The 25,755-nt window shown below is 39.1% G+C and overlaps 2 protein-coding genes across 4 annotated transcripts; one reads left to right on the top strand and one right to left on the bottom strand.

Moving 5' to 3' along the window:
• Positions 1-1,744: 1,744 nt before the first annotated feature.
• ccdc43 (coiled-coil domain containing 43) lies at positions 1,745-12,794 on the top strand. Its single transcript, XM_057861434.1, has 5 exons — positions 1,745-1,964; positions 2,230-2,323; positions 6,996-7,131; positions 8,790-8,845; positions 12,415-12,794. Exons 1-5 carry the CDS (start codon positions 1,791-1,793, stop codon positions 12,600-12,602), a joined length of 648 nt encoding a protein of 215 aa, XP_057717417.1. The 5' UTR covers positions 1,745-1,790; the 3' UTR covers positions 12,603-12,794.
• moto (minamoto) lies at positions 12,405-25,498 on the bottom strand. 3 transcript variants are annotated; one of them, XM_057861429.1, is made up of 8 exons: positions 25,409-25,498; positions 25,091-25,168; positions 24,642-24,796; positions 24,460-24,573; positions 19,799-21,110; positions 17,412-17,540; positions 17,165-17,342; positions 12,405-13,720 (listed from the first exon to the last, which is right to left on the bottom strand). In XM_057861429.1, exons 2-8 carry the CDS (start codon positions 25,100-25,102, stop codon positions 13,539-13,541), a joined length of 2,082 nt encoding a protein of 693 aa, XP_057717412.1. In that variant the 5' UTR covers positions 25,103-25,168; positions 25,409-25,498; the 3' UTR covers positions 12,405-13,538. The 3 variants fall into 3 exon arrangements, with proteins under 3 accessions (XP_057717412.1, XP_057717415.1, XP_057717413.1); XM_057861432.1 differs by lacking the exon at positions 24,460-24,573; XM_057861430.1 differs by lacking the exon at positions 25,091-25,168 and having other exon boundaries at positions 25,409-25,480.
• Between the last annotated feature and the right edge of the window lie 257 nt (positions 25,499-25,755).

Genomic DNA, 25,755 nt, shown 5'->3' with positions numbered 1-25,755 from the left:
TAATCTTGTGACTCGACTTGACTCGACATAACCCCATGACCAACTCGACTTGACTCGACATAACCCCGTGACCCAACTCGACTTGACTCGACATTACCCCGTGACCCAACTCGACTTGACTCGACATAATCTCATGACTCGACTCTAGCCCAACAGGTAAGACTCAGGATTTACTTGTGACTCGATTTGACTTGACTCGACATAACCTTATGACCCGACTCAACTCGACATAATCTCATGACTCAACTTGACTCAACATAACCCCATGACCAACTGGACTTGACTCCACATAACCCCGTGACCCAATTTGACTTAACTCGACATACCCTGTGACCCAACTCGACTTGACATAATCTCATGACTCAGGTAAGACTCAGGATCTACTTGTGACTCGATTTGACTTGACTCGACATGACCTCATGAATCGACTTGACTCGGCATAACCCCACAACTAACTTGACTTGACTCCACATAACCCCGTGATCCAACTCGACTTGACTCGACATAATCTCATGTCTACACTCTACCCTATCTGGTAAGACTCGGGATTTACTTGTGACTCAGATCATCGTGACTCATACAATTGTCAGGGGTATTGGATTTTTTCTTTACTTGTATACAAACAATTGGATTGCTTAGATGCTCAAGCTCAGAAGTCCGATTCACTATTGGCTCAACTGCATGAGAAAGAAAAAACTTAATTTCAACGTAATTTCAACAAGACAAAATAGAGTTTTTAGAGTAGACTATAAATTTAAACAGTTTTAACTGGGGGGAAAACACAATGTGTCTTCTTTAATGTGAAAAGTAACCTCAGGCAAAACCGCTCCATTCACCCATCATCAAAGACAAAAGTGCAAGTTAGCAATCAGAGACTTGTGCAGATGATTTTCTGGTGCCAAAGGAAGCGCGTCGACTGCCAGAAACTCACTCATCGGAAAAAGAATAGCTGCTTATTTTAGGGAATCAACATTTTAATGAAAGCAGCATTGGCAGCCGGGTTGAGCTCAAAGTCTGAAAAGTGAGTGCACAAGTAGTTTGTGTGCGGCAATCAAAAGCATCAATTTTCAATCAGACCGTTTTGGGGACATATGGCACAATCCCAGGATGAAAAGATTTGTTCTCACTACTGATTCGACTTTTGGATGATGGAACTGAAGTGATAAGAAGCACGAAGTAGACATCACAATTCATTCCAATCAAATGGGATAGGATACATTTGCTGTAAACTTTGTTTTCAGATGATTTTTTTTTTAAACTATGATTATTTTTATTTATTTATTCTGTTATCAAACATCATGTACTTCTCTTTCTGCAAAAAAACAAATCCAAAACGTTTTGAGCAAAACATCTATATGAACAAAGGCTTCGGTGCGGTATCATCATAAATGCATGGAACTGAGGTATCCAAGAAAAATTAATTGCACATTATTAAGATCACTGCTATCTGATATGTCAGTTAAATATCGTTGGCCGTCACTTAAGATCATAAATCAAAACAATTTTTGTTTCAAAACTCCTGCCAGTGCTGAGTCACTGGAAATGTTTGGCTCCAAAATATGCACCTGTGTCTTTTAATAAAGCATCGTCAAGCAAACATTTCTTTCTTGTATTCGTGACAATTAAAACGAAGCGTTACCTAATTAGTTCCGATCACATTTTAGCTGTCGATGTAACATTCAGACAGGCATTGGCGAATTTGTCGTACTTTATCGTTTCACGCATTCTTACAGGCAGGTCGAAGAACGGCCGCATGACATGTGCCGGTTGAAGGACCCCGAAGAGCCAAGATGGCCGCGCCCGCGGCAGACGCCGGGGAGTTTGAAAGTTGGTTAAATGAACGCCTGGACGCGTTGGAAGTGGACCGAGAGGTGTACGGCGCCTACATTTTGGGCGTATTACAAGAAGAGGAGAGCGACGAGGAGAAACGAGACGCGCTTCAAGGGATTTTATCGGCTTTTTTGGTGAGCTAGCGACCCCCTCATGTTGCGCGTAGCCAACATGTCAGCTGTTCATTCGCTTGGCCGAAGCCTGTTGTTGTTATTGTTGTTTGAATGCGCCACGGCTACACAGGAGACTCCTCAGATACAAACCACAGGAAAATGAATGTTTAAAGTTTCCAAATACCTAACCTGATCCCTGCTGTTGTCTCCTGCGTTACTAAGTAACAGTATAAAACCGAGAGTCTTGTGTTAATTGCGTTTTTGTGCACTGTACTGAAACGTGCAGGATGAAGAAAACACACTGGAAGATGTCTGTCAGCAGATCATCAAGCATTGGAAAGAGTACCACAGCTCAGCAAACATGCGAGATGCCGGAGACGGTAATTTTTTTAATATTATGTTCATCTATCATAGAGTCTACCATCATTTGTTGACAAGACAGCTCCCACAGACATTGCGCCACGCCTTCCCGTTGGGGGCCGACACAGGCAGAACGTTGATTTGGCTTTCACTGTGATAAACTTTAAAACAGGCTGCGTTCTAACGCCAGATTTAGGTGGAAATAGGACGAAGCTTTTACTGCATACAAGCATGCTGGAGTGTCTCGAGTGATTTGGTCGCGGATTCAAGGTAATTATATTAAATAATATAAAATCAATGGATAAAATTTGTGTAACTTTGGCTTGAAATATTTACGTAAAATGAATGATAACTGCCCGTTTTTTGCTTTTATACAAGTATCTAGGCTGTTTTATGTTCATATCTAAAGAAATTTAGATATAAGCATTTATAAACAAGAATTTTCAACTTGAAAAACTCTGTTCCATGGCGGCCGCCATGTTAATTTACACAATACCGTAACTTTTGCTTGAAATATTTACATAACTGCCCGTTTTATGCTTTTAACCAATAATGTAGACGGTTTTACGTTCATATTTATAGAAATTCCGCAATTTAAGCATTTTTTTCACAAGAATTTTCAACTTAAAAAGCTGTTTATTTCCCGACGGCCGCCATGTTGGATTACACAATACTGTAACTTTTGCTTGAAATATTTACGTAAAATGAATGATAACTGTCCGTTTTTTGCGTATAAACAAGAATTTAGACTGTTTTATGTTCATATCTATAGAAATTCCGCGATTTAAGTATTTATATACAATAATTTTCAACTTGAAAAGCTCTGTTTGATTGCGGCCGCCATGTTAGATCACACAAAAGCGTAACTTTTGCTTGCAATATTTACATAAAATGAACGATAACTGCCCGTTTTTTGCTTTTAACCAAGAACCTAGATTGTTTTACATTCATATCTATAGAAATTCCGCGAGTTAGGCGTTTATTTACAAGAATTTTCAACTTAAAAAGCTTCGTTTCATGGCGGCCGCCATGTTGGATCACACAATACCGTAACTTTTGCTTGAAATATTTACGTAAAATGAATGATAACTGCCCATATTTCGCTTTTAACCAATAATGTAGACTGTTTTACATTCATTTTTTAGAAATTCCGCAATTTAAGCATTTTTTTCTCAAGAATTTTCAACTTAAAAAGCTATTCGTTTCATGTCGGCTCTCAGGTTGGATCACACAATACCGTAACTTTTGCTTGAAATATTTACATAAAATGAATGATAACTGCCCATATTTCGCTTTTAACCAATAATGTAGACTGTTTTACGTTCATATTTAGAAATTCCGCAATTCAAACATTTACAAGAATTTTCAACTTGAAAAGCTCTTTTTTTTCGTGACGACCGCCATGTTGGATTACACAATAGCATAACTTTTGGTTGAAATATTTACGTAAGATGAATGATAACTGCCCGTTTTTTGCTTTTAACCAATAATGTAGAAAGTTTTATGTTCATATTCATAGAAATTCCGCAATTTAAGCATTTTTTTCACAAGAATTTCATCTTAAAAAGTTACTTATTCGTGACGGCCGCCATGTTAGATTACACAATGCCGTAACTTTGACTTGAAATATTTACGTAAAATGAACGATAACTGCCCGTTTTTTGCTTTTAACAAATGATGTAGACTGTTTTACATTCATATTTATAGAAATTCCACAATTTAAGCATTTTTTTTCACAAGAATTTTCAACTTAACAAGTTACTTGTTTCGTGACGGCCGCCATGTTAGATTACACAATGCCGTAACTTCGACTTGAAATATTTACGTAAAATGAACGACAACTGCCTGCTTTTTGCTTTTAACCAATAATGTAGAATGTTTTATGTTCATATTTATAGACATTCTGTAATTTAAGCATTTATTTACAAGATTTTTCAACTTGAAAAGCTCTTTGTTTTGTGACGGCCACTTTGTTGGATTTTCTCTACACAATGGCGGAATTCAACCTAAATGAGTTGTGATTGTGTATAGAAAATGGAAATTTTGCTTTTTAAAAAAGCAAAATTAAGATGATTCAGCATGCTTTCCTTAAGTATAACCGTAAGTTTCTGATGTGAAAAGTGAGTGATTTTACTATTTTGGGCAAATACTTGTATGATAAGTTAAATAATGCTATTGATCCTGAAAATATAGGTGATTATCTCTGCATTTGGTGATTTTTATGCATCTAGCATAAAAGTTGAGAAATTTGTAGCCATTTAAATTTTTGTTATACTTGTATAAAAAGAATGAATCGGGACTTTGAATTTTTTTAAGTCACTGCTCATGGAGACCCATATGCCTAAGGGAGGTGCCTGTTTTGATTTAGGTCGCTAGCAGCTTTGGTTTTGAAAATATTTGAATTTTAAGTTTTTAAAAATAGGCCCCCTACAGATCGGCCTGTGTCCTGTCAACTGATAGTGAAGTCTATACATTAATATTTAGACAACACACTGACACCGGTTGCGTTCAGACTGCAGGCATACCTGATTCTTGTTGGATTCCTCCTCAAATCTGATTTTCAAGACTGACTGTTCACAATATCTTTAGCAAGTGTCCATATCAGATCTGAGCCTGTTCAGACTGGGCCACATTATCGACACACCTGACAGGTAGCTCTGGCAACGAAGGCGTTATCCAGCATGAAGTGAAGTCATGGAACGTTAAAACCCATTTGAGCTGTTCAGACTGAGAAGCATCTTGTCCATATCTGATATGAAACTACCTCCCGTATGTGGTTTCAGTCTGTCACCCAAAAATCTGATTTCTGTGCTTTGTGACTGTTCAGACAACAAAAGAACCATCCAATTTCAATCTGGATAGGCTATAAATCAGATTTTGCCTGTCAGTCTGAACAAGGCCTAAAAGCTGCAGTACAAACGTACCCCTCACTTACAGTGCCTTGCAAAAGTATTCGGCCCCCTTGAATCTTGCAACCTTTCGCCACATTTCAGGCTTCAAACATAAAGATATGAAATTTAATTTTTTTGTCAAGAATCAACAACAAGTGGGACACAATCGTGAAGTGGAACAACATTTATTGGATAATTTAAACTTTGCTTAACAAATAAAAAACTGAAAAGTGGGGCGTGCAATATTATTCGGCCCCTTTACTTTCAGTGCAGCAAACTCACTCCAGAAGTTCAGAGAGGATCTCTGAATGATCCAATGTTGTCCTAAATGACCGATGGTGATAAATAGAATCCCCCTGTGTGTAATCAAGTCTCCGTATAAATGCACCTGCTCTGTGATAGTCTCAGGGTTCTGTTTAAAGTGCAGAGAGCATTATGAAAACCAAGGAACACACCAGGCAGGTCCAAGATACTGTTGTGGAGAAGTTTAAAGCCGGATTTGGATACAAAAAGATTTCCCAAGCTTTAAACATCTCAAGGAGCACTGTGCAAGCCATCATATTGAAATGGAAGGAGCATCAGACCACTGCAAATCTACCAAGACCCGGCCGTCCTTCCAAACTTTCTTCTCAAACAAGGAGAAAGCTGATCAGAGATGCAGTCAAGAGGCCCATGATCACTCTGGATGAACTGCAGAGATCTACAGCTGAGGTGGGAGAGTCTGTCCATAGGACAACAATCAGTCGTACACTGCACAAATCTGGCCTTTATGGAAGAGTGGCAAGAAGAAGGCCATTTCTCAAAGATATCCATAAAAAGTCTCGTTTAAAGTTTGCCACAAGCCACCTGGGAGACACACCAAACATGTGGAAGAAGGTGCTCTGGTCAGATGAAACCAAAATTGAACTTTTTGGCCACAGTGCAAAACGATATGTTTGGCGTAAAAGCAACACAGCTCATCAACCTGAACACACCATCCCCACTGTCAAACATGGTGGTGGCAGCATCATGGTTTGGGCCTGCTTTTCTTCAGCAGGGACAGGGAAGATGGTTAAAATTGACGGGAAGATGGATGCAGCCAAATACAGGAACATTCTGGAAGAAAACCTGTTGGTATCTGCACAAGACCTGAGACTGGGATGGAGATTTATCTTCCAACAGGACAATGATCCAAAACATAAAGCCAAATCTACAATGGAATGGTTCAAAAATAAACGTATCCAGGTGTTAGAATGGCCAAGTCAAAGTCCAGACCTGAATCCAATCGAGAATCTGTGGAAAGACCTGAAGACTGCTGTTCACAAACACTCTCCATCCAACCTCACTGAGCTCGAGCTGTTTTGCAAGGAAGAATGGGCAAGAATGTCAGTCTCTCGATGTGCAAAACTGATAGAAACATACCCCAAGCGACTTGCAGCTGTAATTGGAGCAAAAGGTGGCGCAAGTATTAACGCAAGGGGGCCGAATAATATTGCACGCCCCACTTTTCAGTTTTTTATTTGTTAAATAAGTTTAAATTATCCAATAAATTTTGTTCCACTTCACGATTGTGTCCCACTTGTTGTTGATTATTCTTGACAAAAAATTAAAATTTTATATCTTTATGTTTGAAGCCTGAAATGTGGCGAAAGATTGCAAGGTTCAAGGGGGCCGAATACTTTTGCAAGGCACTGTATATCATCCATATAACATGCATATTTTCCATCCTAGATTACGACAGGGATGGAGTAGATCTAGTTTTGATTTGAAGTTAAATCAGCTTAAATGAGAATAACATGACTGCTTTGGTCTCTCCGGCCAGTTGAAGTCCAAGCCATTGCCAGTATGATCGAGAAGCAGGCTCAGATTGTGGTGAAGCAGAAAGAAGTGTCAGAGGAATCCAAGAAACGCAAGGAGGCCCTACTGGCGCAATACGCCAACGTTACGGATGAAGAGGAATATCCTTCCGTTCTTAATGTTGTTTTTTTTTTCTTCTTAATTTTATATTCTTTGTCTGATTTCTACACGAAAAGAAACTTGTATTTGAACAAGGTGTGTAGATTTTTTTTCAGTGAGATGTTGAAAAATGCTAAGTAGCTGTGGTGGATGCTGGTCTTTCAATGAGGCTCAAAGCGTGTCCGCCTGTGAGTGCTTTGTTATGGAGGTGCTCAGTAGGGAAGGAAACTAGAGTGCCGGAAGTCAAGTGTTTAACACAAGCAGCTAAAATTTAAAAAAAAAAAAAAAAAAAAAAAAAAAAAACACCAGAAATAATCGTGATTTATCGCTAGTTGTTTTTAACAAAGCAAGTGTTGGTAGGATGATTATGAAAGTCTCCGGTTCAATTCAAAACAACGGAATGAGAATTGGAAAATGCCTCATGCGGATGTTAATACGATTGATTTGCTCATTTCTCTGTCAATCAAGAAGGGATTTAGCCTCAGACAGATGATCATGCAGAGAACCAGAGTCTAGGCATGCCAAGCCCCGCCTACTGCCCATAGATCCCTAGAGACGCACAGCGTCCAATGGGTGTGATGAACCCAGCCTTTAGCCCAGGGGTGTCCAAACTACTCACATAGAGCCGCAGTGGATGCTGGGTTTTAATTCAAACAAAAAAAGACGACACTTTTTCACCAATCTGGTGTTTTACAAGAGCAATCAGTTGATTGCAGTTAGTTGCTGCTTGTTTTAGCAGAACTTCATTGGCTAAACTGTCTGTGCTCGACTGGTAGGAACAGAAATCAGGACCCAAAGCGCCCCTTGAGGACCGGTTTGGACACCCCTGTGGTAGCCAATGACTCATCTCGTTTTGCTGTAGTAGAACAACATATTCTCAATTCTGGAGACTCACAGCATCCACACTGTTTAAAGCACTGTGAAGCAGCGTGAATGAATGAAAAGTAAGCCTCATCGTAAGCAGTGAGTGTAAGGTAAAGTTGAGCGTGTTGTAGCGCTATTTAGTCAATGGCATGTACACATAACAGTATACATTTTTATAAATCTTTTTTCTTTTTTGGGGGGGGGGGGGGGGGCTGAGATTCCCTTGCAGTCACCTCTGCAAAGTAGTAACTTTTCAAATACCAACCAAAGTAGGGCTGCAGCTAGCGATTATTTTATCAATCCATTTATCAACTAGTTAGTTTGAATAATCGAGTAATCAGATTAAGAACATTTAATGTGTTGCAGGTTTAATTTTAGGAGATGTAAAACAAAGGCTAAAATTACACTCTCAAAAGAGCATTAAACGCGAGTACAAAATAAATTCCCGAGTGTTTCTTCAAATTATGCAAAATTGCACTTTCATTTAAAAATAAATTAAGATACCTGAGCTTAGCCTCAAATGTTATTAAAAAAACATAAATGAGGATCTAAGTACAACAAAAGAACAATTGGCTAACTTGAATAGCTAAAGTCCACTCCACTAGCTTGCCGTAAATGCTATGTTGAATGACTTATGCCATATTTACCGTTGCCAGAAACTCATCGGAAAAAGAATAGCTGTTTATTTTGCGGAGTTAATCGATTAATCGTTGCAGCACCAAACCAAAGCGTGCTATTGGTTGAAAGCGACTGAATTGCAAAGGCTGAAATGATTGTGTTCCCTTGACTGAAACACTGAAGGTGAAGAAGAGGATTCGCCAAATGGAAACCTCATGCCTGGACAGGATAAGTGTATCCTTTCCAGTGGAAATTTCCTCTTAAAAAACTGATTTTGAATGTACTCAAATAGTCAATTTTCATATACATTTTGCCTCATGTAAATCTTATCACTTTCTAAATCACTGATCAACGCTAAATTTATTGTCAAAGTTTTGTTAGTTGAATTATAAAATTTTAATGTGCTGAATCAAAAAAAAATCACATTGGTTTTGCTTAATCGGCCAACTCTCTGAACTACGCTAATGTACAGTTTTGTTAAAAAATTAGGATACCCCATTAAATATTCACTACCTTAGGAAGAAATGTTCACATATCAATAGCCGATCTTGTTTTTCTTTGTCTCTGGAAAAGAAAGTGATTTAAATGCAGGTAAACAACAAAAATTAACATTGTTTTATTCATTAAACCAAGGAAAATAAAAAAAATGCATATTCTGAGGAAAAAGTTAGAACACCCAATGACCTAATAGCTAGTGTTACCCCCTTTGGTTGAAATAACTTCAGTGATATGCTTTTTGTAGCCATCTACCAGTCTTTGACATCGGTCTGAAGAAAGTTTGGCCCACTCCTCAACGCAAAATACTTTCAACAGTGACTGACTGTTGAAGTGAGAGAGAACACCATGGTGAGATCAAAGGAGCTGTCTGAGGCATTCAGAAAGAAGATTGTAGACGCTTCTGAGTCTGGTAAGGGATTTCAAAAGAATATAAAATCAGCCTTTCTACTGTCCGGAAAATAGTCTACAAGTGGAGGACATTCAAAACAACTGCCAACATGCCCAAGTCTGGCCGTCCATGCAAGTTCACCCGAGAGCAGACCGGAAGATGCTAAAAGAAGTCTCCAAATACCCTAAAATGTCATCACGGGACCTACAGCAGGCTCTTGCTACTGTTGATGTGAAAGTGCGTGCCTCTACAATCAGAAAGAGACTTCAGAGCTTTAACTTTCATGGGAGGTGAGCTCTCCAAGAAGAACATGAAGGCCATACTGAAGTTTGCCAGTTTGAAGTTTAACCCTAACCCTAGACAAAGACTAGGACTTCTGGAATAATGATCTTCGAACCGATGAATCTAAAACTGAATTATATGCACACCAAAACAGAGAACATGTCCGGTATAAACCCAATACAGCATTCCAGTAAAAGAATCTCATACAAACTGTAAAGTATGAAGGTGTATATGTCATGGTTTGGGGATGCTTTGCTACAGCAGGACCTGGCCAGCTCACCATCATAGAATCCACCATGAATTCTATTCCGTATCAGAGGGTGCGTGAGGAACATGTGAGGCTCTCTGTGAAAAAATTAAAACTCAAGCAAAACTGGACTCTGTAACATGACAATGACCCAAAAAATACCAGTAAATCCACCAAGATGCAAGAAAACCCTCAAACATCTCACCACTGAAAGTATTCTGCGATGAGGAGTAGGGAAATCTTTCTTCAGACCGATGTTAAAGACTGGTAGATGGCTACAAAACACGTCTCACTGAAGTTATTTCAACCAAAGGGGGTAACACTGTCACGAAGGGGACACAGGAACCAGTTGTAACCAGAAGATGCGTTTTTGTTTATATATTTTGTTTAATGAGTAAAAGAATGTAATTTTTGTTGTTTACCTGCAATCGTATCACTTTCTTTTCCAGAGATAAAGAAAAACAAGATCAGACATTGATATGTGAACATTTCTTAATAAAGAACTGAATATTTAATGGGGTGTCCTAATTTTCTCACATGTCTGTACTTAAATCTACAAATGTATTATTTAGTTTACAAAAGTTTTCTTTTATAGTATATAATTAATATATACAGTGGGGCAAGTAAGTATTTAGTCAACCACTAATTGTGCAAGTTCTCCCACTTGAAAATATTAGGGAGGCCTGTAATTGTCAACATGGGTAAACCTCAACCATGAGAGACAGAATGTGTGGGGAAAAAAAACTGAAAATCACAATTTTTGCTTTTTAAAGAATTTATTTGCAAATCATGGTGGAAAATAAGTAATTGGTCAATACCAAAAGTTCATTTCAATGCTTTTTTATGTACCCTTTGTTGGCAATAACAGGCCAAACGTTTCTGTAACTCTTCACAAGCTTTTCGCACACTGTTGCTGGTATTTTGGCCCATTCCTCCATGCAGATCTCCTCTAGAGCAGTGATGTTTTGGGGCTGTCGTTGGGCAACACGGACTTTCAACTATTTCCTCACCCCGTGGCGTCAAAATGATAACAAGAACGGTGAGCAAAAATCCCAGAACCACACGGGGGGGACATAGTGAATGACATACAGAGAGCTGGGACCACAGTAACAAAGCTACTATCAGTAACACAATGCGCCGCCAGGGACTCAAATCCTGCACTGCCAGACGTGTCCCCCTGCTGAAGAAAGTACACGTCCAGGCCCGTTTGCGGTTCGCGAGAGAGCATTTGGATGATCCAGAAGAGGACTGGGAGAATGTGTTATGGTCAGATGAAACAAATAAAGAAATTTTTGATAGAAACACAGGTTCCCGTGTTTGGAGGAAAAAGAATACTGAATTGCACCATACCCACTGTTAAGCATGGGGGTGGAAACAACATGCTTTGGGGCTGTTTTTCTGCAAAGGGACCAGGACGACTGATCTGTGTAAAGGAAAGAATGAATGGGGCTATGTATCGAGAGATTTTGAGTGAAAATCTCCTGCAGCAAGGGCATTGAAGATGTGATGTGGCTGGGTCTTTCAGCATGACAATGATCCCAAACACACAGCTAGGGCAACAAAGGAGTGGCTTCGTAAGAAGCATTTCAAGGTCCTGGAGTGGCCTAGCCAGTCTCCAGATCTCAACCCCATAGAAAATCTGTGGAGGGAGTTGAAAGTCCGTGTTGTCCAACGACAACCCCAAAACATCACTGCTCTAGAAGACATCTGCATGGAGGAATGGGTCAAAATACCAACAACAGTGTGTGAAAAGCTTGTGAAGAGTTACAGAAAACGTTTGGCCTCCATTATTGCCAACAAAGGGTAAATAACAAAGTATTCAGATGAACTTTAAGTATTGACCAAATACTTATTTACCACCATGATTTGCAAATAAATCCTTTAAAAATCAAACAATGTGATTTTCTGTTTTTTTTTTTCTCACATTCTGTCTCTCATGGTTGAGGTTTACCCATGTTGACAATTACAGGCCTCTCTAATATTTTCAAGTGGGAGCACAATTAGTGGTTGACTAATTACTTATTTGCCCCACTGTACTTTTAGAAAATGATTTTTCTCTTCCAAAACCTGTTTTGAATGAGAACGACAATCAACTGTTGATGTCACCAAAATGTAATTGATTCATTCGGAGATCAGATTTTTCACAAATCAAATTAGCTTAAAAATCTGTCCTGATTGAGAGAAACCATTGTCATTTTTTTATTCAGATGCACAAATTGTCCCTAATTCAGTTGGGAAAAAAAAAACAGACAACTTTCAAAAAATTTATTTTACGTAGACATGTGTATTAAATAATGGACTGTTCTGTGATTGCTACTGCATAAGGCATGTGATTGCATAGCCTTAAAGAAAGTGACTGTTCTGTCCTTGACCTACACGCTGCATCAGCCATGTTCAAGAACACTAATGTGGAAGAGGTCCTGAACAGGCAAAAGCAAAAGCGGGAACAGGCCCGCGAAGACGCCCAGAAGAAGAAGGAAATGGACAAGATGCAGCGGGAAAAGGACAAACTGGCCAAACAAGAAAGGAAGGAGAAAGAGAAAAAGCGCACGCAAAAGGGAGAACGCAAAAGATAAAAGCAGGAGAAAGGACACTTCGTTGTGCGCGACAAGGAAACACATTGTGTATGAGCACTGAAACATGAAATGTATTCAACTTTGGTTGAACTCATTCAGCCTTGTGTTATCAAAACTGACCCAGATTAAGAACAAACAAACGATGTATTGGTATAAAATATCTTTTTAAAGCTTAATAAACTTTTGGAGTGATTTCAATTGCTTTTAATTCAGGACTTCTTTTTAATAACATTTCAGTTGTACAAACGTACAATTTGGAGAATACTTCATGAACATTATGATCAGTAATAAAATACAACAAGGACCGGAACGATCCAAATACTGAGAAAGCAACATTTAAAATGTTGTTTTTAGTTCATAACAGTTGCAACTATCCAAGAAAAAGGTTTCTATCTTAGGTAAGATAAGATAAAACTGTGCTAAATTGGCAAAATATGCTGACTTGGGGCAACAGAACAAGTACGTCGCCATTAAGTTAAAGCAATTTATAGTATAATTATCAAGCAAATCCTGAATACTGCATGTCTTAACTTTGCTAAGTTTTCTGTGATGAAAGGATTTCATTAGTATTTTAAATAACTTAATTCTTCGACAACTAAGATTTTTTTTTTTTTTTTTTAAATAATCATTTTTTGGGGACTTAACTTCCAACTAAAGCAAAAATGCATACTTGCTGGAGTATTTAGAAACTAATTGATTCAAATTGTAGTATATTGGAATTGTTCAGACTTAAAGAACCAATAAATAGTTTCAAGAAATCATAAATAATTTAAATAGCACTTTGTTAAAGATGAAGTCTAATTAAGGGAACTTGATTAATGATGCCAAACACTATGCATAGTTCATGTACTTTCTAAGCATTTACTGCACGCGTGTTACGTATTGATTAACTTGAATGTGAATTCCTCTGAACTGAACTGCATGTTGCCTGCTAGATTACAGCGTAAAAGGATCGGGGCTGCTTTCAGTGTGTATTTCCTCCCTGCTGGCGTCGGGGAGGTCTTCTGGCCTTCGGATGGGAATGGGCAGAGTCGTCTGGAGAGCACACCAAATGCCTGTGCGGAGCTTTTTGGTGGTCATGGTCAGATCCTTCAAGGCCATGACTGACAGAAAATAGTCTAGGAGAAAAAAAGATTCAACTTTTTAACTTGTACAGTAGTTGATCCAGATCGGCTTGCTAAAAATGTTTTATTTTTTACACTGACCACACAATTCATCAACAACCTTCCTACTGTTGTAACTTGGTGTGTGACAATATATCAAAAAGGTGATATACAGCAATATTTTGAAGCACAAAAGGTTATCGATATGGTCCCACCAAGAATCTATATATCGTTTTAAAAAGTGTTAGTTTTTTTTTTTTTTTTTTTTTTTAAAAAAAAGGAAACAACTGGTTGCTACCAAAATCTTTCATTAGAATAGTGTCTATGTTAGCTCAGTGGCTACCATTGACCACACTAGACATCCTGTTAATTTTGAGCGGATTGGACATCTAGCGCCATCAAGGGCACTGAAACCAGAGCATTCACAAGCCCCTTTCATACATACCTGAATTCCGGTTAAGTCCCGGGATTTAAACGGGTCACCTTTATGTGTGCAAGCAATTACCCGGGTCGACTGACACGGAGATGACGCTGACATTAACCAGATCGTGTCAAGAGGTGGATAGAGTAGCCACAAATTTTACTCAAGTAACAGTAGTGTTATTTCAAAATAATACTAGTCCTTCTAAAAAAATTTGCATATTGTGATAAAGTTCATTATTTTCTGTAATGTACTGATAAACATTAGACTTTCATATATTTTAGATTCATTACACACAACTGAAGTAGTTCAAGCCTTTTATTGTTTTAATATTGATGATTTTTGCAAAAAAAAGTGAAGAAAAAACAAAAATCCCTATCTCAAAAAATTAGCGTATCATGAAAAAGTAGTCTAAAGAAGCTACTAACCTAATCATCTGAATCAACGAATTAACTCAAAACCCCTGCGAAAGATTCCTGAGGTTTTTAAATCACCCAGCCTGGTTCATTACTTAAAACCGCAATCATGGGCAAGACTGCTGACCTGAATGCTCTCCAGAAGGCCATCATTGACACCCTCAAGCAAGAGGCTAAGACACAGAAAGAGATTTCTGAGAAAATAGGCTGTTCCCAGAGTGATGTATCAAGGCACCTCAGTGGGAAGTCTGCGGGAAGGAAAAAGTGTGGCAGGAAACGCTGCACAACCAGAAGAGGTGACCGCATCCTGAAAAAGATTGTGGAGAAGGGCCGACTCCACACTTTGCGGGACCTGCAGAAACAGTGGACTGAGTCTGGAGTAGAAACATCGAGACCCACCGTGCACAGACGTGTGCTGGAAATGGGCTACAAGTGCCGCATTCCCCAGGTCCAGCCACTTTTGAACCTGAAACAGCGGCAGAAGTGCCTGACCTTGGCCACAGAGAAGCTGCACTGGACTGTTGCTCAGTGGTCCAAAGTACTTTTTTCAGATGAAAGCAAAGTTTGCATGTCATTCGGAAATCAAGGTGCTAGAGTTTGGAGGAAGACTGGGGAGAAGGAAATGCCAAAATGCCTGAAGTCCAGTGTCAAGTACCCACAGTCAGAGATGGTCTGGGGTATCATGTCAGCTGCTGGTGTTGGTCAACTGTTTTTTCAAGGGCAGGGTCAATGAGGCTAGCTATCGGGAGATTTTGGAGCACTTCATGCTTCCATCTGCTGAAAGGTTTATGGAGATGAAGATTTCATTTTTCAGCATGACCTGGCACCTACTCACAGTGCCAAAACCACTGGTAGATGGTTTACTGATCATGGCATTACTGTGCTCAATTGGTCTGCCAACTCTCCTGACCTGAACCCCATAAAGAATCTGTGGGATACTGTGAAGAGGAAGTTGAGAGACACCAGACCCAACACTGTGGATGAGCTTAAGGATGCTATCGAAGCATCCTGGGCCTCCATAACACCTCAGTAGCGCCACAGGCTGATTGCCTCCATGCCACGCCACACTGAAGCGGTCATTTCTGCGAAAGGATTCCCGACCAAGTATTGAGTGCATAGCTGATATAATTAATTGAAGGTTGACTTTTTTTGTATTAAAAAACACATTTTTGTATTGGTCGGATGAAATATGCTTATTTTCTGACATAGGGATTTTTGGGTTTTCTTGACTTCATTGCCAAAAACATCAATCCTAAAACAATAAAAGGCTTCAACTACATCAGTTTTGTGTAATGAATCTAAAATATAAAAGTCTAATGTTTATCAGTACATTACAGAAAATAATGAACTTTATCACAATATGCTATTTTTTTTTAGAAGGACTTGTATTACTCAAGTAAAAGTAGTCATCCAAAAAATGTACTCAAGTACAAGTAAAAAAGTATCCAGTGAAAAGAAAACCTAATGAGTAACATTGTGAGTAACTGCTTATTTGGGCTATGTTTTTTTAAACAATGGTATTTTTTCTCTCAGCACAAACTTATCGATAAGAACTGTTGTAATAATGATACTGTACAATCACCCATTAACTCATTTGCTCCCAGAAACATATCAATACGTTCTATTTTTAAATGCTTCATTGTCCCAAAAATGTATTGGTACTTCTTTTGCGTTTTTTTTTTTTACAAGAAGAATCTATAGCTTGCGATCTATCTGAGAAACAAAAAACAAGGCTCCAAACCCATTTTAAAGCAATAAAACTGGCCACTGGAGGGCAGTAGCGCATTTTGTAAAGACCCGCAACCCGATTCAACAGCAATGAAAGTCCGGGCAGCACCAGGCGGCGGACGACCGAACAAAACAACCGAGAGGACGCCAGGAACGCCAGGCGCTGGACGACGGAGCAAAACTACTGAGACCACCGTGCAGCGGGCTCTCCAAGCAGACCCCGCAGAGATTCAAAAATAATCCATCTTTGTGAGACAGACAACGATGAGGGAAAAGTTTACACGGCGATAACGGCGTCAACTCGGCGACAACAGGCGTCATCTCTCAGTAGTCATGTGTAAACAAATTGTTACTTTGCTATCAAAAGCTCTATTTGTCTTGTTCATTATGATATTTTGTAAAAGGAAAACATTATTCAGATGTCTTGGATGTAAAAAAATAGACCAACATAAAGCATTATTCGTTCAAAGAGCATGAGTGCCCTCTAGTGGAGAAAATAGTTCGTAGTTTGAATAGTGAATATTGTGGTTCCTTCATAGTTCCTATCATGAAATTAAAAGGTTCACATTTCCGGTTTTCCCTGGTCAATCGGTGCCAAATAAAAAGGAAAAATGTAACAACTTGTGTAAGCCAATGTAGCGGAGTAAGAGTAGAGTTTCTGCTTTGCAAATCTAATCAAGTAAAAGAAGTATGGCTTTGTAAAACTACTCTTTAGAAGTACATTTTTCATAAAAAGTGACTTAATGTAACGGGGTACATGTAACTACCCACCTCTGGTTGTAACTAATGGTATTTCATGAATTAATCTTTCTGTGTGGACAAGCGCGATAGAAAATTGATGTTTTTTCTACACTCTGAAAACAAAACCTGGCGTCAAACTACGTTCCAAGATACCTCTATCCTCTCTGAGTGGAGCTCCACGCCACTGATGCTTGGACGAGTTGGCAAGCTCTTCCCTGCGTCTCACCTGAACGCAGGATAATGCCAGGTGATGACTGTTCAGCGCCAAGCGGACATTGGTGTGGAGAGGTACTTTGCATACGCGCTCCATTTTGTGTAAAAGCCATTCCACCTGTAAAGAGCATAACACACTCGTGTTGAGGTCTGACATTTGTCGGTTAATTGTCACTCGGTATTTTACGTTGGCTTGTTCCTTCCTCTGATTAACGATGAGGCAGTCAACTCTCGCGGGTTTGGTCGGTAGTCCGACTGAGAAGGTGGGTGGTGGAGTCCATTCGCAGGGATATGAAACGGCGAGGAGTACCCCTATCTGAAATTGAAATCCCATCCAAATGGCGCCAAATGTTTAGATGAGTGGTTCTTACTGAAGGCTAGAGCTGCACAATTAAGGCCAATTAGTTTTTCTCCATGTTGTAATCGTCATGTTAATATAAAAATGTTCGTTAGGGAAGCTACGTACAGTGATCCCTCAATAATCGCAGTTAATGGGGACCAGAACCGACCGAGTAATGTGAAAAACCGCAAAGTCGTGTCACCCTCCCATTGTTGACATGCATTTTTTTGTGTATACAGTATACAGCCATGTGAAAAAATTAGGACACCCTATGGAAGCGAGTGTGATTTCTAACATATTTGGTCATATGGATATGTAATATCAATTTTAACAGTCTTGAGAGATTCAAGTAATAGAACTAAACAATCTAAAGTTCTGTAAAATGTAATTTTAAATAAACGCAATTTCTGTTAAGGATTAAATTAGGACACCCCATCATTCAATCCCACTTGAAATGGCTAAAATCACACAGGTGTATCACATCAGGTGCACATGATTATAACATCACTAGCCAGTGTTTTGAAGGAGGCTTGCCTTATTTAAACCTCACATTTATTTTGTAGTGCCCCTGACTGTTGAAGTGAGAGAAAACACCAGGGTGAGATCAAAGGAGCTGTCTGAGGCCTTCAGAAAAGATTGTAGACGCTTATGAGTCTGCTAAGGGATTTCAAAAGATCTCAAAAGAATATAAAATCAGCCATTCCGCTGTCCGGAAAATAGTCTACAAGAGGAGGATATTCAAAACAACTCCCAACATCTGGCCGTGCAAGCAAGTTCAGCCCAAGTTGCTAAAAGAAGTCTCCAAAAACACTACAATGTCATCACAGGACCTACAGCAGGCACTGTTGCTTGCTACTGTTGATGTGAAAGTGCATGCCTCTGCAATCAGAAAGAGACTTCACAAGTTTAACCTTCATGGGAGGTGTACAAGGAGGAAACCGTTGCTCTCCAAGAAGAACATTAAGGCCAGACTGAAGTTTGCCCGAGTGAAAGTAGAAAAAGACCAGGACTTCTGGAACAATGTTTTTTGGACAGATAAATCTAAAATACAATTATTTGGACACCAGAACCGAGGACATGTTTGGCGTGAACGCAGTACAGCATTCCAGGAAAAGAACCTCATACCAACTCTGAAGCATGGAGGTGGAAGTGTTATGATTTGGGGATGCTTTGCTACAGCAGGACCTGGCCAGCTCACCATCATAGAATCCACCATGAATTCTATTGTGTATCATAGGGTGCTTGAGGAACATGTGAGATCATCTGTTAAAAACTTAAAGCTGAAGCGAAACTGGACCCTGCAACATGACAATGACCCAAAACCTACCAGTAAATCCACCAAGGACTGGCTGAAAAGAAATGGATAGTCCCGGAATGGCCGAGTTAAAGCCCAGATCTTAATCCCATTAAGATGCTCCTGGGTGACGTGAAACGGGCTGTACATGCAAGAAACTCCTCAAACATCTCACAAGTATTTCGCGTTGAGGAGTGGGCCAAACTTTCTTCAGACCGATATCAAAGACTGGTAGATCGCTACAAAAAGCGTCTCACTGAAGTTATTTTAGCCAAAAGGGGCAACACTAATTATTAGGTGGTAGGGTGTCCTAACTTTTTCCCGATTAGAACATGCATTTTTGTTGATATATTTGGACTAATGAGTAGAACAATGTTAATTTTTGTTGTTTACCTGCAATTAAATCACTTTCTTTTCAAGAAATAAAGAAAACAAAGATCAGACATTAAGATATGAACATTTCTTAATAAAGAACTGAATATTTAATGGAGTGTCCTAATGTTCACATGACTGTACCTTTCTGTGGATTTTTCTCCTCATTTCCGCCTCTGCGCCAAAGTAGTCAGACTCAAGCTAGCAACAGGAGAGCCGATGTGATTTTCAAAATAAAGCATGTAAAGGAACAATTTGTATTTGACGATTTCAGACGACTTCTGGCAAATAGTGCGTGAATAATGAGCTATAGATTTTCATTTAGACGTATTGTTAAATTGTACAAATTATAAATTAGAATATATCTTTAAATCTTAAAAAAAATAATAATAATAAATACATCTTATTTGCAAGGGGTGGTGGCTTTTATTTTTGTGTGGTGGTGCGCCACAATCTTTCATGTTTAGGGGTACCCCTGAATATTTATAGTTAAACTGCAAAACTGGAGGTTATGCTGGCAATACCCCCAAATGCTACTAGCATCTACCTTCCAGTTTTGCAAGCTTACCTTCTTCCTCTCTCCTTCAAGGTACTCTAATTGCTCTGAGCATTCCTCCAGGTAGAAGGAAAACTGGGTCACAAACCCCTCTAGATTCTCGTCCAGTGACGTTGCAGGAGCAGAGTCCCCGTCTGTACAACAGCCTCCTCCAGAGGGAGTCTCAGAGCCCTTAAGATGACTGTACAATGGCGTCGCCCCTCCATTTACATTCATCCAAGCAATTGGGGTAAAGACAGGAGGACCCTTTCCGAGAAGATTTGTGTCTTTCTGAGACTTGACGGGCAACTGGGTGAACCGTCTGGGGTAACTGTCGAGGTAAGCGGGAGGTATGAACCAGTTGTCCATGATGTTATCTCCTTGAAATCTCTCAATGCTGCCCAGTTGGTCAATGTGTGGTCTCAACTTTGTCTCCGCCACACGAGCGGTGGTTTGCGGCCACTCTCTTAAGTTGTCACGCATCTTGGTTTCCTTCTGCATCTGTGATTGTATCTTATAATCAGAGAGAGGATTCAAGTACTGATTCCTCTCTATAAAATACTGATATTGCTTTGGGGGATTTAAAGTTCCTGAGAAAGATTTTTGAGGACAATACTCAGCATTTTCATTGACCATCATGAATATTTCTTGGAGATTGTTATGCTTAGATACTGGTGTCACATTTTGGCCCCAAATCTCTCCCTCTAGCTGTTTTTCACGAAACATTGGCATTGCCTGGCTAGGGAATTTCCAATGCTCAAGTATGCTGTCTTCAGGGTATTCTGTTTTTCCTTCCATGCTTGGAAAACATCCATAACGTCCTTGATCAGACTCATCAGCCAAGACAGACTGCAAACCACTAACCAGTTGGTTCATGTGTTCCTGCGCATTTTTACCAATGCGCTTTGCACTCATCGCACTCTCATTAAGATCGCGTTTTGGTCTGCTCATTTTGTTTTGGAGCTGAGCGACCCCATTTATTTGAGGAAGGTCATTAACAGGGCAATTATATGCCAGGTGCATATTAGATGACACATCATACTTGCTCGGCCTTGTCTGTGGTGGGAACTGTTTTCCCCTTTGGGGAATTGGAAGACCTGGTGGTGACCTCTTAGGGTGCCTGTTTAAGTCATCTGCATCTCCATTAGGAACGCAAATGGGCCAGTATGGATTAGCAGGAATGCCACTGAACCTTTGGAATAACGACTCATTATTGGACTCCACTTGAGATTGAATGAAACTGCTCCTCACAAAGTTAGGTAATGTTTCCTCTGATTGGGAATACTGAAAATCGTCGTCTCTCAAACTCTTGGGACTCCAAATACCATTGACATTAGGTGTATTTCTAAAAGAAATCAGAATTGTATTTGGGTTGTTAATTAAAAAGAATAAAAATGCAATTGCACACAAATAGCGTATTGGCCCGAATATAAGACGGTGTTTTTTGCATTGAAATAAGACTGAAAAAGAGGGGGTCGTCTTATATTGGTGGTCTAGACATTATACCCATTCACGACGCTAGATGGCGCCAGATATTATTGAAGCGATGTTCTGTCATGACAGATCTCAGCTACTCTACCCATTCACGACGCTAGATGGCGCCAGATATCATTGAAGCGATGTTCTGTCATGACAGATCTCAGTTACTCTCAAGTTTAACCAGTTTGCATTATTTTATTGCAATGTTTTTCCTTATTCAGATTTGTTTGAAGACTACAGTTACAGTTAGACTTCACTTTGATGGTTAATGCAGTTATTGCCATTTTGTTGTTTTATCACAATAACTTGGTTTATTTACATTTCAAAAACCAGAAACCATTCATTTACGAATGTGATTGCACTTTAGTTTACATATTTAAATGTTCAGATATTAAGATTTGAATGAAGCAAAATAACTTTATAACTGGTTTTGCTATATCTATTTAGCTTTTCAGTGTCTTCGCCATTCTCTTTCGTAATTGCCTTTTGCCTTAACGTTACCTTTAAGTGATCCTCTGATTTAAATACATGTAGGCTCTAATAAACCACAACTGTTCTCTTGTACTAAAATATGTTGTTAGAAACACATAAAATGATAAATCAATGGCAATATTTTATAATATTTAGTCCATATTTTGACCGTTAGTTGGCGCCATGGTTTGCAGGCTCGCAGTGATGACGTAATTGGTATCTTTCCAAATGTGTAGCGTGTTCAACAATTGCTTATTGCTGCCTAAACTCACGAATTAAAATGCCACGATGTGCTGCTTTTGGATGCAATTTCCAGTCAAATGGAAAAAAGGGGAGTGAAGTGAGTGGTCAAGGTGGAATTATTATTTTCAGTGACTAAATGTGCATAAGTGGAAGCTTCTCCCCCTTTTTGGTCCCTGTATGCATGTATCCTACCCACCACGCGTTACAACTGGCGCCCGAACATTTTTCCTGGATCCTCAGTCAAGTAAGGGTCCCATCACGTCTGCAATAATGGTTTTGGATCTGTCCATTTATTTTTATTCGTCGGTCCCACAGCGGCTTTTTGGATCAGTCTATTTTGTGGAATCGACGGCCTGATCGCGGCTGCGGCTCGATATATTCGAGTGAGTAAAAACGTGGATTTGGATTAGTATTGCTATCTTTTTTGTTGACTATTCTTAGTGGGAGTTTTCTCCAAATCATACTAAATAATTAAAGCACTATGGCACGCTACAGTGACGACAGTGACTCTGACGTGGACCTTACAACAATGTTGGAGTTCGTTAGGGAATGCGTGTTTGCGTACTGCATAGCTCCCGAGGGAAGTGGTCAAGGTGGAAATATTATTTTTTGTGAAAAAATGTGCATAAGTGGAAGCTTCTCCCCTTTCTGGTACTTTTATACACGAAATTCTAGCTACCACGCGTTACAATGTACAAGACCTGGATTACACAAGGTGTGCTCTTTGGCCTGTACTGTATGTAAACCACACGACAGCTCTGGATGCTAACAATCTACACAATTATATTGGAAAAACGTTTGAAAATGCAATATGCTTACCTTGAATATCTGCTAATAAAACCGGAGTTCCTAAATCCCAACAGCATGCACTCTCGCTCCCAACCGGAGTTCCCAACAGGACTCTCTCGCATCACCAGTTTTGCCCAACTTTTGTCTTATTAGGTATTTGCTGCACGCATTTTTCCCTTAAGCTCGTCTTGTGAACGATCGACAGTGCTGTCCTGCTCTTCACTTTTCAGATCTGGTTCAAATAGGAAGGGTATAATTGACGACATGTTGGGAAAGCTAACGAGTGACGCGCTGGAATTTCGCACGCGGGGCCAGTGACGTCACGCACTGCGACGTAACAAGAATGGCGACCTGTCACTTAAAACAATTTTACAAACTTTATTAAAACAAAAACATTAAGAGGGGATTTAATATCAAATTATTATAACTCGTACTAACATTTATGTTTTAAGAATTACTTGGCTTAAAAATAGAGGATCCCTTTAACATAACATATTTATAGCTGCTTTGCTATTGGCTATTGCGTAGCATCTTCCTGGCATCCAATTGGTTAAGAGGGGCCTCTTACTGCATGTGTGTCTGTGTGTATCCAAGCATCTTAATCATTCGCCTGTTTGTACTATTATTCTTTACTCTATTCTTTCGTTTTTTACATATTGCACAACTCTTATTTAAGTTTATTGTGCTATAATCTAATTGCAACATATTTTGTGTTGTTAACATGTTTTGATGCATTTTTATGCTTTATGAAAGATTTATGTCTGAATTTGGGGGGACTAGGAACAGATTAGAGCATTTACATGGAAAACGCGTCTCTACTACAGGTAGTCCCTATGTTACGACCTACCCAACTTACGTGATTTCCGCTTTACGACACTGGAGTCTCGTCCGCCATTTTGTCTCCAGTCGTTTTATTTTTTTTACTTGGGGCGGGCTTATGTGATTGTTTTTTATAATGTACAGAAGCTAACTGATACATGCTAATCATATGTGTGGATTGTTATTGCTGCATCAGCAGCTAGTTAAAAACGCAAATTTGAATTACAGTTTGAAGATGAAATCAATTAATTTAATTTAATTTATATTTTAGTTTCATTCTGCATGTGTTGATGTCATGAGCAACTGAATGAAGTCAGCAAACCACATGGACGTCTGTCATCGTCATTTTGGAGCTTAGCTCGCTGTACAGCTGACTTAGCTCCAACGTCTTGGCGAATACGGTACAATGACGTATAATACATATTTTGAGATCTGTGGGGTGTTTAAAGGTACTTAAAGGGTTCATTCCGACTTGAGCTGAAATTTAGCTCACGTCCTCAACATAGGAACGGAAGTCGTTCTTAACCCGGGAACTACATGTACTTCCAGACACAATTAGAACCATGAAGAGGTACCACTGTAGAAGTCAATAGCTGATTGCTCCTAGTTTACCTGAAGGAAAGTGACGTCAAAGGGATGACAGCGGGTTCATTCACTACCATCCTCCCAGTTCAAATCAATTGGACATCTACTAGTGATAAACTAAATATAACACACTGCAGAAGAATGAACATAGCTTGTTTTTTTGGTTTACTACTTGGATAGTAAAATATTGTAGAATTATTTCCCAATCCATGTGTAAATAATTGTTATGTCGCCATATTGTGAGATCATCGTATCGCAAATTGTATCGTATCGTAATGTACCCAGAGGTTCCCACCCCGATTACATACCCCACTTTGTAGAATCCACTCTCATTATCATCACCTTCGTCCAAAATACTGGACACTAAACCCTGTAGGTCATCATCCTCGTCCTCCTCTAGTTCATATTTGGCAATGCAATCCCTTGTAGAGAAGAGAGATGTTTTCATGGGAAAAAAAAACCTTTTTTTTCAACTTGTAAAACACATTACCTTCCCAAAATGCTATTCCGTGTACAGTTCCTGAGTTCATAGGGATCACCGTGACCGTTAGAAGACCAGAGCTTGAACTCTGGCACTCCCTCTTCCTGAGCCCATAAACCTGCCATGGAAATGGAGCTATTTCCACCATTGCCATTGACCCTTGCCTGAAACAACAAATGGGAAATCTATGCTCTAAATAGACAACAAAATATTATTGTTTTAACCTAAGAATCTTCTATTTTTAGATGACACTTTCATTTGAAGCAGTAAACCAACAAGTGTGTGTAATAAACATTTTCAGTATTCACTACAATTTTAGTAATCAACACATTTTCAAATGTCTATAATCACTTTTCATGTCTTTTAATTGGGCTGAAAAAAGAATGATAAAGTAGACAGAACTATTGTGAACTTCGTTGACTTCTATTTAAAGATTGGACTGTATTGTGAGAACTTACCTGACTGTTCATTGTGGAGGGGAAAGAGCTCACAAGATTCAATTATGAAATTCTTGAACTTGACGCTTTATTCCATAACTAATCAGCAAAAACATACGATATAGTTATTCACTGAGTTTAAACTGTCATGGCAGACATGTTTGGCAGTGATATTAATCGAATTACAGGTCACAACGAAGAAAAATAGGGTCACCATATTAGCTACTGATTGTTTAAAAAGTCCCAACGCGTCCTTGGCTAAAATATTACCTATTTAGGAACTTCTTACTACGGAAAACAACAATTAAATAGTTTTCAATTAACCATGAGTTCACCTACCTGGAAAATTCATGTTACAATAACTTATTACGATGTCCTTAACTTTGTTAAAATGTCTCCGCACCTCCACCTAGCAACGTCACTTTAGAATGTCTGGGCGGTCATTGGTCAATCCTTTCGTCCAATTAGCATAAAGCAGACAATGGAAGACCATAGCAACGGGAATTGATCACGCCCTATTTTGAAGATAATTAATAATTTTTAGCTAATGTAGCCCTATTTTTTTCATTTGGAAGATGACATATCATGTTACTGTATGCAATATCAATTTTTATTTGCTGTAGAATAATTTATTTAATTAATCCGTACCAAGGAACAAAGTATTTACATGATTAATTGTATCCATA

This window comes from Corythoichthys intestinalis, chromosome 16 (genome assembly GCF_030265065.1).
Source record: "Corythoichthys intestinalis isolate RoL2023-P3 chromosome 16, ASM3026506v1, whole genome shotgun sequence".
Taxonomy (NCBI): domain Eukaryota; kingdom Metazoa; phylum Chordata; class Actinopteri; order Syngnathiformes; family Syngnathidae; genus Corythoichthys; species Corythoichthys intestinalis.
The sequence above is the reverse complement of the archived record's forward strand: the minus strand, read 5'-3'. Positions and strand labels throughout refer to the sequence as shown.